An 11,221-nucleotide genomic window follows, 5' to 3' on the forward strand; every position below is an offset into this window, starting at 1 on the left:
CAACTCAGGGGTTGGTGGTATATGGCCAATATATCACAGCCAAGCGCTCCGCATTGCATCGCGCATAAGAACAGCCCTCAGCCGTGGTGTTGGCCATACACCACACCACCTCGGGCCATATTGCTTAAATAAACTCACACAGAAACATATATTTAAGTCTATGAGGGATGGGGCTTATTGGGCATTACTAACAGCCAGCCAGAGGGTTGCGGGGGAGTTCAACACGTATTCTGGCCAAAACTTGAACCAAACCACAGCAAAGAAATGATTTGACCATAAAGGAGTCAGAGAATAAGAACCCAATTTCCTTAAACATTTAATTTCCCTCCTTTTTTAAAGCAACTCTTGAGTATGATGTTACAAACATGAATACATTTCCAATGCCTTCTCAGATTGTAACATCCTTTTAAGTTGCATTTTTCCTGCATCTAACAAGATGACCACAGTTGATCTGGGTCATGATTAGTTGATGTACTGTTTTCAGTTGATCTGGGTCATGATTAGTTGATGTACTGTTTTCAGTTGATCTGGGTCATGATTAGTTGATGTACTGTTTTCAGTTGATCTGGGTCATGGGTAGTTGATGTACTGTTTTCAGTTGATCTGGGTCATGGGTAGTTGATGTACTGTTTTCAGTTGATCTGGGTCATGATTAGTTGATGTACTGTTTTCAGTTGATCTGGGTCATGGGTAGTCACTAATGAAGGGCAGAACATGGGCATGATTACCTTTGTTTGAGGAAGAAGGTGTCAATAATAACTTAATGGTTAGGATTAAGCAGAGTTTTACCATTGTTTATGCAAAGGGGGGGGTATAACTAAATGTAAATAATGAATGTGTGGTTATATACAAATAAGGTGGCAGGAAGAGTTTTGCTGTATGCCTGGAGGGTAATGATCCATGTATGTTCACACTGTACAGGCGCTCAACAGCAGCAGACCTGCTCACTGTATGCAGGGGCCCACAGGGTAACCACCTCCCTCTGCAGTGTGCTGGACCGTGTGCTCCTGGAGGGCCTCCAGGTTCACTAAATGATTGTTATTCATGTGTTCATTCATTCACACTTTTGGTTGCATCCTGTACTGCTAATTTGCATTGCATCCTGTCTGGTGTTTCATCATGGCACGTTTTTATGTTTTGTAGTTAAAAATATAGAGGAAGATAAGTGTTTCCAATGACATCATCAACCATTATTAGACCATTTAGTAGGCAATGCCTGCTCATAATTGGTTAAAAATCGCATGATGCATTGGAAACTTAGAGAAAGATATCTTTTTTACTACAAAACATAGAAATGTGCAATTTTCACATATGTTGATGGTGGGAAAGGATGCACATTTTGAAATATCCCTTCAAGTTATCCCTATTGTTTCCTATTTTTAAAGTAAGGCTAGTACACTTTTACAACATGTATCCAACAAGTATACAAAAAAAATCTTGATTGAGGGTAATAGCACATCCTGAGTGGGTAGGTCAGATTGCCAGAACAGCGCCTATGTAAACACCAGACAGGATGCAATGCAAATTAGCAGTACAGGATGCAACCAAAAGTGTGAATGAATTGGCTGATTTTGTTATTAATTTGTTAACTCTCAGAGAAGAGATAGGCAGGATAGGCAGGAAGTGTAGGCATGGTTTGTCTAGGCACAGGGCATCATTAAAAAAAGAAAAACAAACCTGTAAAACAATCCTAAATAAACCTTAACCTTTAATAGCATTGGTGTTTAATGAGGGTTTCAGCATGAAATTTCCTTATATATATTTTTTTTTTTTCTTTACACACATTTCTTTCACCATGTCAATATGTATTTGTTTAGTCAATATTTTGCCGTCAAACTGGTGGCAGTTGTGAAAAAAGTGAACAGCTGAAAAAAAGTGAACAGCTGAAAGAGTTGCAGAGTTCATTGAAAATAGTCCCATTGTTGATTAGATGTATCCTTCATTAATTAGGCCATTTTCTCTTGAAACATGGTTTATGAGTGAGTGGACAAAACATTAGGAACACCGTCTTAATATTGATGCCATTCCATTCGTGCCGTTCCAACCATTTTTAGGAGCCCCTCAGCAGCCTCGACTGATTCAAAGGACCTTTAATATTTTGTCTTGCCCATTCACTCCCTGGATGGAACACATACACAATCCATGTCTCAATTGTCTCGAGGCTTAAAAATCATTCTTTAACCCGTCTCCTCCCCTTCATCTCCACCGATTGAAGTAGATTTAAAAAAAAGCATTCACCTGGTCAGTCTGTCATGGAAAGAGCAGGTGTTCTTAATATTTTGCACCCTCAGTGTATATTATGAATACTATAAATACTTAAAAAAAAAAAAAAAAAATTCAAGTATAAATTACCCCCCCCCAAAAGTATATATATATATATAAAAATAACCAAAGTTACCATAGATTGCCATATTTTTTAAAAATGAACTACCAAAGATTCTGGTAACTTTGGTCAATTACTGGTAGCTTTACTACCCTAATCCTCCCACAGTGACAGGTCAGGGTGGAGGAGACAGTAACAGTGAGCAGGTAGTGGTGACACACCGACGACGGCAGCGCGGCGGTTCTGAGACGCCAGCTGCAGCAACCACAGCGGTGGGAGCAGTGCTACAGCAGTTTCCTGTCGAGATGCCATCACTTCCTCCTCATTAACCTGCTTGTCGCGGTTGGAATGAGTGAAGCCAAGCAACAACAACATCCACTGACTAACGCACACACAATGCAAGCACACAAAACCCTAGAGATGACGATCTCTTGGAAATGCACAAACACACATGCAATGCCAAAGGGAGTGCTCAGGGACAGCACTACAGTATGGATGCACAGTCAAACGCCAACAGAGGAGACAAGTTGTTTGTGAGAGCTATGTGTGTGTGTGTGTGTGTGTGAGGGAGGGAGGGAGGGATGTTGAAAATGAATACAGCAGAGATGAATTCGCGAGTAGGAGAAAACAGCTGCGGTAAGAGGAACTGAAGAGAGGGTAAACCATGGTTGGGTCTCTGGGCTCTGGCTCCTTAGAGCCTGTTGATGCCTGACTGGGAGGCTTAATGGTCCTGGCCGATCTAGCCCAGCCACAAACAAAGGCTTATCGACAGCAAATAAGACTGCATAGAGAAAATCCACATGTTAATGTACTTGTGTTAAAGTCCTCCAACGCTTCTTAAGGTAACAGGTGCCCCTAACCACAGATCTAGGATCAGATTATACTACACCCCCCACCCTAACCCATTAAGGGGAAGATAACAATCTGACCCTGGATCAGTATACTCACCGGACCAGTAGCTGCTGGCACATGGAGCCATTCTCTATGATCAGTTCATTCAGACGCATCTCCAGGTGGACCTTTCCCTGGGCGGAGAGAGAGGAGAGACGTCACATGACATCAGAGCATACTGAAAGTCAACAGGATTTACTTCAGTATTTCTCCTATCAACATTGGTGGTATATGCCAGATCCTATTCAAATGAGTACTGTCTGATCTGTCCCATTCATTTACTCACAGAGGGAGAGGTACAGGCAGAGCACAGTATTCTGTAAGTCAAAGTTATCAAATGAGTCAAATTCAGCTATTATATTAATCTAGTCACAAGACATTTTAAATGAGCCGTGGCTGCTGTAACAAGGGGTAGTACAAAAGAGGCATGGCTCAAAGGTGTATTCTCTGAACATACGTTCAGAATTGACTTTTAGAGGTTAGGTTACATTCATAGTGCAGCCTACTCTATGAATGAGTTAAACGTTCATTCTAAAGTGGTGGATATGAGTAAGGTATTTGGCTGACTCCTCTAACCTCCCCAGTCTTTCTCTATGGTGGCTTCAGGTTTGTAGTGGCTGTGTGTGCATTAGGGAGTGTGATAAGCCACAGCTAGCTGTCATGTGAACCAACGCACAAAGTCTTTATCAGGTCGGATGTGGTGAAGGCTGCTGCATTGCCTTCAGAAGTGTCAGAGGGAGGCAGAAAAAAAACAAATGCACGCACTCCCTCTCCCCTCCTCAATACAGCATGAGTTGAGCTCAGATAGTGATTGTTGTCGCTTACGTTGTTGCTAATGGAAGATAAGGCTTGGTCGACATGGTGAGAACTACCCTGGCATGCCTGCTGGATTGAGTTAATGTCCCTAGGTACGTGTTCATTAGACACCGAACGAAGGAAAATGGACTGAAACAGGGACGAACTACCTGGACTAAGAAGCACTCTATAATGTTCTGCTGCAAAGCATTTTCTATTGCGTGCCCTAATGTAAGCGACCCAGCTCACTGCCACTCACCTTCAAAACATGGCCTGTATTGTACTATCAGGTCCATGTACAAGTATCCACTTGGCACAGATATAGGAACAGATTGTCCTCCCCAAGCCCTAACCTTAAGCACTTCTGAAAGGGCAACTTCAACATACTCCAATCTGTACCATCAACAACCGCACAGAAGCAACCACTTCTAACTCACTCTGTTCTTCTCAGCCTATTGCCAACTGCACTTTCTGCATCAATTTCAACCCCTTTTTCAGAGAGAACACAAGCACACACACTGCAGTCCATCACTGATGTAACAAGACTTGGAACACCTACGTCAGGGTGAGTCACTGTAGAAAACACTCCTCAGAATAGCCTAGACTGGGGCAATTCCGCTACAATTGTTTTCACATATGACAACTTTGTGCAACATGACAGCGACGGGAGGCAACAACCTTGGGATTCTGCAGGGAGAGAGAAAAAGATTCTACAAGTCTTAAAGCCATATGAAAGGCCATGCATCTGCAAAGAGGGAGAGAGGCAGAGGGAGAAAGAGAGAGGGAGAAAGAGAGCGTGGGAGGATACACTTCCTTAGACACTAAAAGGAGCCCTTTGAACGGCGGGTTTGCGACAGTGGAGAGAAAAAGAAAAAAAAACTGCTGTGCGTTGTGAAATACCTAGAGAAGACGAGCACCGTGTTTACAGTGAGATGAGCGAGACTGGAACCTGAAACATTAGGTTCTACCCGTGTCCATCTCCCCCACACAATGCTCTGAATGGGGAGCTTTTAAGCAAAATAGATTGTTTCAAATCAAATATGGCTACTCTCTTCATAGAGGATTTAGCCTAGCTAACACTGTCCTCGTCTGGTGTTGCCCAATTGACACTATGCCCACAAACACACACAGCCAACTCGGCTCGGTGTCCTTCTGTTCTTCCTGGACTCAAACTGTGTCTCTAGTTGGGGAGGCAGCCCTGGTCATCTTCAGAGTGAGTCACTGTAGCAAATCCCTCCTCAGAATAGCCCAGACTAGGGCACCGCTAAACATGAAATGCTACAACTGTGGAGTGAAATAGGGTTAAATGGAACTGTCCTACACAGCCTACAGTGATTGGGTAACACGTCTGCGGGCTTAGGTCAGTTCAGGATGCTGTGGCAGCAGGACACGGGGTTATTTCAGCCCGTTCTCCGCCAGATTTCAATATCCTAAACTCTGCTCATCACTCAAGAACAAAAAACACTCACCACCAGGTTAATGACACCATTATGTAACCGAGAGGCATCTGACAGTAGCTTTTCAGTGAGGGCAGACGCTTACAGATAGCCTTGTATCGAGTCAATTGGAGTGTAAGAAGACCAGCAATTGAATACACCTTGGAGAGCAGAAGTCCTCTTTTTTTCCAGTCTTTCTCCTTCCTTTGAGCCAGAAGTCCTGCCATCAGAAACAGCAGAGCTCCTGGTTCTTTCTCAATTTTCGAAAAAGTACATCCTCTCCTTGCCTCATCCCTGATCTGAAAGAATTGGCCAGGTGAAAGCCAACCAATGTGCTTCCACCATATTGTTGTCACCTGTCAAGTATTTTCCAATCAGTGTAGATTGAAGGGGAGAAGACAAGGTGAGAAGAGATTTTTTTATCAATTGAGCTAGAGCCCCTTTGGATCAGCCCAGTTGCCAAGCCTCTCAGCTTAGAGAGAATACAACAACAGGATGTGAGGAGGAGGAGGTGTCTGCTGCAGTTACACAGTTGGACCAAGCCAAATGTCTGACTGGTGACCAACTAGAATCAATACCATTGAACAGCCTTATGTTGGCTAAATGACCACATATAGGAACTAGCACATTGACTAGAAGGTGAACTTTACCCCCCAGACCAACTGGGTACACATAAAGATGTCTGAACACGGTCTGACTGACACCCACCTGGACTTCAGAGTTAGGGTCCACGGGCTGCAGGCCGAACCAGTGCTCCTTCCCACTGAATTTACACAGTTCCTCCTTCCGGATGGACACTTTCCCTGAAACCACACATGGACAGACAGACGTCAACATACTTGGAAATCCTCCAGCTGAAAGCATAGTGTAACTGTGTGTGTGTGTCAGCTCCTACTCACCGACAGGCAGGTCCCTTTGAAAAACACCCTTGGCGAATACGTAGAAGGACAAACACTGAAATGGTCGTGGGATCTCAAAGTAGAAGTCCTCACCGTAGAAAGGGCTGGAAAACAACCACACAGGAAGTCGTTGAAGTGAAGAGCAAAACGCCATCTTTAGGCTACGTTCAGAGAACAGGCTGACCTCTGTGGAAAGGGAACATTTACTGAAAACTTGGTTGGCTTTTCATTGGGAAGGGTTTATGACTGATTAGCCTGATCCCAGAACATTTTTTTCAGCCAAACAACTTATGTGACAAGGAGTTGGCAAGACAAACAGATCTGGGACCAGGATACTATTTCAAGAGCTAGAAGACAACACACCGAAGACAACCCAAACCAAGGCCTTATCCACAGACCGCCCTACATCAGCAATCATTAAACAGCAGGTGCTAAATATAGCCTAGCTCTGTGGTGGCCAGGCCTCCTATGACTGACTGACCAGCATACAAGTGGTTTGGAAGAGCAGGCAGAGAGGGTGCCAAGCAGATGTACCATCCATCTATAACCAGGGTCATTTGCGTTCATTACTATGCATGGGCCGACAGGAGAGAATGATTTGAAAAGGAGCTGGTGCAACTTAAACCATGTAAAAAAAGTCCTGAGCCCAATCCCAATTGCATAAAAATCTATCATATTTTCGTCTCCGCCCCAAACCTAGAAATAGTTGCTAGGTGAAAGCGCATCATTAGGCTGGCTTCACCTGGTCAGTTCTTTCAGATCAGTGCAATGAAGGAGGTGGCGAGGACAGATGTTTTTAGACAATTGAGAAAGAGCCCTTCTGAGCCTAACAGGCAGTTAAATACTTGTCACTGTTATTAATATTTCCAAGAAAATACAATTATGGTAATGTACCATAACTGCACATAGTTACTAGCCTGTTACATGGTTATTATGCAAAATTGTTACTTTGGTAGTTACTCTGGTATGAGGCATAATTTATGTAAAGAGAAGCCAGAATGGCTGTTGGCTGCAGAATGGTGTAGCTTTCTCAAAACAGTAGAAGCTAAGCAGGTTTAAGCGTGGCTAGCAGGTGTATGACAGACCAGTACGAAAACAGGACAACTGACAGACATTTGTTCCATTATCTTAATAAAGTCAAACAGTGCTAATAACGTTGTGATCTGTTCATAAAAGCTGTGTTCAAGTAAGGCTAGCTTCTATGCAATACTGCATGCACGGTTGGTGAAATGCCTTGCCTGTCACTTCCGCAGTGAGGGTTTGGCAACAGGCTGCAGACGCCCACGCATCCTCCAGTGCACATAATCACATGGATTTACGCACTTGTAGCCTCCACACACACACACACAACCTCTTTCGTTGTCCCGTTCCTTCCCCCTCAGACAGAAAATGGGTGTAAGCATTAGTCCAAACACTTGTGTTTGGCAAAGAAAACAAGAGTTTCTATTGGACAAATTCAGGTAGGTCCCTCCCCGTTTCGCCCAGTTCGCTTCCGTTTAAGAAACATTTTGCAACAGAATTGGCGTAATGAATACCCCCTAGATTCAACAAAACACATCCTAACGTTAAAGAAAAATTCCACTCAAAATCTTCTGGCATTTGCTTCATTAGTCCACTGTTGATTCAGTCCTAAATGTTTTGCATGTCAGCAATCAAAATGCTAAAATTGTCACAGTTCTCACAGATTGTCACATATTCAAAATGCATCTTACTGTGACACTTTCTGTATTTTGAAGGTTCTATATAGTTTGAGTGGCATTGTCCTTTGACCACCCCATAAGTAGAGAGTAATATGGTACCGGTATAGCTGCTCCACTGCAATTGTTTTCAAATATGACAACTTTGTGCAACGTGACAGTGGCGGGAGGCAACAACCTTGGGATTCTGCAGAGAGAGATTGTTCAAGACTTATAGCCATATGAAAGACCATGCATATGCAGAGAGAGGTAGAGAGAGAGAGAGAGAGAAAGAGTGGGAGGATGCACTTCCTTAGACTCTAAAAGGAGCCCTTTGAACGGCGGGTTTGCGACAGTGGATAAAAAAAAGAAAAGAAAAAAACTGATGTGCGTTGTGAAATACCTAGAGAAGACAAGCACCGCGTTTACAGTGAGATGAACGAGACTAGAACCAGAAACATTAGGTTCTACCCGTGTCCATCTCCCCCAGACAGCTCTGAATGGGGAGCTTGTAAGCAGCATAGTTCGTTTCAAATCAAATATGGCTGCTCTCATCGTAGAGGATTTAGCCTAGCTAACACTGTCCTCGTCTGGTGTTGCCCAATTGACACTATGCCCACAAACACACACAGCCAACTCGGCTGGGTGTCCTTCTGTTCTTCCTGGACTCGAGAAGCGTATCTAGTTGGGGAGGCAGCCCTGGTCGTCTCCAGGTTACAATAAACATTAAGGCTAAAGGGTTACGTTTTCAATGGTGTTACATGACACCTCCACATTGATCGTGAAGAACACATTTCAACGTTAGGAGAGATGGTAAGGAAATTATACTGTTATTACCCTGCCTGATGACATTGACACAAAATGATAAATGAAAAAAGATCTGGGTCCTGCAAGGAAGAGGATGTTACACATCATATGATATCACCATGGCAATAGTGCAATACAGGCTAGGCTAAAATGACAAGAGCAATGTCTTCACTGCGCTGGTCTTGCAGGCAGTGCTGTGAGGTACTTTTGAACATATGAAGGTAGCCTACATGTGCCCTTTTGTAAGGTGATCACTAGATGCCCATGCTACAAAGAACATAATTGGCTAGATTATTGTGACTGATGAGCAAGTATATGAATGGTGTATTCTTTATTTAGGACTAGGCCTATCGTTAGTGGTTAAAATCATATTTTATGAGAGAAAGTCATACTTCCGAGTTCAGACCTTTGTAGCATGGCCAGATAGTGACTACCTTTAGTCTGAGGATGATGATGGAGGGAGATTGTGGCTTAGTTGGTATAGCATTGTGCTAGCAATGCCAGAGTTGTGGATTTAACCCCGGGGCCACCCATTCGTAAAATGTATGCGCAGGGCTGTGTCGCTTTGGATAAAAGCATCTGCTAAATGGCATAGATTATATAATATCATTATAATAATACTACTATAAAAAAAAAAATGTTACCTGAGGCTCTTGTCAAACACCTTGGTCCGGAATACCTCCTCCTGGTCCAGGCTGATGGTGCAGAAGGTGCAGAGGTCCCGCTGTCGGTTGGGCCCCGAACACGGACCCAGGTTCTTGCCTTCACCTGCAGGATATGGAGGGGAGGGTCAGAGAGGCAGGTGGTGCTAACGTGGAAAATAGACTTCAGTCAAATAATTGCCAAGGTCTCTTTCCCATCGACCTGCTGTTACTATGGTTGATAATACCAATGTGAACATTTAAATCAGCGCTGTTCAATTCCGGTCCTGGAGGGCCTAAACACTTCTGGATTTTGTTTCTACCTGGTAGTTCATTGTTAGAAGAAGGAGAGGAGGAAAAACAGAAGTGTTTTTGTCCCTCCAGGACTGACATTGAACAGCCCTGATTTAAATAATAAAAAACACCCTAAAGATAATTTGTTTCAACTGAAGTGTGTTCCGTAAGGCCTTCTTTGAAGATTTATTTTGATTTTGACAACTTCATGATGTGGCATGTAAGGGGGCCTAGTCATTTCATTGATGCATTTAGCCAGGATACTGAGGACAGCGCATTAACTTCCTCCCATCATGCTCCTGGCTCTGACAGTGGAGCGCTGATTCACAAATGTGAAACACCTCGGAAATATCCAGCCAGGTAAACTGCTTACACCTGGATCAACAGCACAGCAACGAATACCCACTAAAATGTATATGCTACTGCACCATAAGAAGGACTGCACACAACTACCTGTAATAGAGCTCTGTCTGTCTACACCTGCTATATGGCGCGTCACCAGGTTCATGTTTTAATAGTTTCGCACATCAATGTGTGTGTGAACCACAAGATTATTCACTGTACAGTGGTCTAAATTGGTCTGGGATACATAAGGGTGAACAAACTTGAATGGAGAAAAGCCAGAGTCGGAGATCAGGCTCTTTAAAAGGGCTATTAATATAGGTCTAATCCCAGAAAAGGGCTGTGAAAACCTACAGCAGAGCCCTGAGCTGCCACTAAGCTCCGGTGAGCCTGACCTGCAGGGGAGTTCAAGCCCTCGCTAACTCCACCCTCCTCCATGCCATCCTCACAAGAAAAAGCACTGGTCGCCATGGAAACACAGAGGCAAGAGGTCAAAGAGCAAATGTCACACTAATACAAACTTCTCTGTTTGTACTGAATAGACTACAACTTCCATTGACACTTTTTCGTTTAAGACATAAAGAGAAACCCCAAGAGGAAAAAAGGTTTCGTAAGATGGCAAACTGATTTTCTTGCCAAGGGTAGTTCCTCAATTTCTCTCGTTTCCTGGGTGCTAATCAATGCATGTTAGTGAAACTGCCATTTGTTTTGCAGCCGATTTGTGTGCGCGCAAGTGCATAATGCATTCATTTATTATGTTTAAATGCACACCTATGATGACAGTACTTTGTGCATGTCAACTTCTGTGCTTGTTTGTACACTCATGATAGCATCTGCAGAAGTAAGCATCAGAGCCAGAGCGAAGGGGAGGAAGGGGTAATACTGGTAGAGTAGTGGTACAGTAGTCTATAACCAAGGGCAGGTACTATGATTAGTCCTTTTTAGTGAAAACACTGACCAAAGGAGGAGTCCCATCTTTTAGACCATTGAGATAAATTCATACTTTACTAGACTTCCTGCAATCAAAACAGGTTTATGTATGCGATGCTTAGTATGTTGTTTTCCCATTTTGCAGTAGATAGTGTGAATGGTGTTGTTCTCTCTCACAGTTACCCTA

At 43.4% G+C, this 11,221-nt stretch overlaps 1 protein-coding gene across 3 annotated transcripts in view; it reads right to left on the reverse strand.

Annotated features, from left to right (window-relative positions):
• The window catches only part of LOC139548545 (ras GTPase-activating protein 2-like), a 53,181-nt gene that overhangs the window by 40,446 nt on the left and 1,514 nt on the right, over positions 1 to 11,221 (reverse strand). For 2 of the 3 annotated variants that reach the window (XM_071358254.1, XM_071358253.1), the window contains exons 2-5: positions 9,472 to 9,595; positions 6,345 to 6,448; positions 6,154 to 6,248; positions 3,272 to 3,348 (exon numbers count right to left, since the gene is read on the reverse strand). In XM_071358254.1, coding sequence (XP_071214355.1) covers positions 3,272 to 3,348; positions 6,154 to 6,248; positions 6,345 to 6,448; positions 9,472 to 9,595 — 400 coding nt within the window. Of the gene's footprint in view, positions 1 to 3,271; positions 3,349 to 6,153; positions 6,249 to 6,344; positions 6,531 to 9,471; positions 9,596 to 11,221 lie in introns of those variants that run through there. The other variant, XM_071358255.1, reaches the window with a different exon arrangement.

The sequence above is a fragment of the Salvelinus alpinus genome, chromosome 21 (genome assembly GCF_045679555.1).
Source record: "Salvelinus alpinus chromosome 21, SLU_Salpinus.1, whole genome shotgun sequence".
In the NCBI taxonomy this organism is placed as follows: Eukaryota; Metazoa; Chordata; class Actinopteri; order Salmoniformes; family Salmonidae; genus Salvelinus; species Salvelinus alpinus.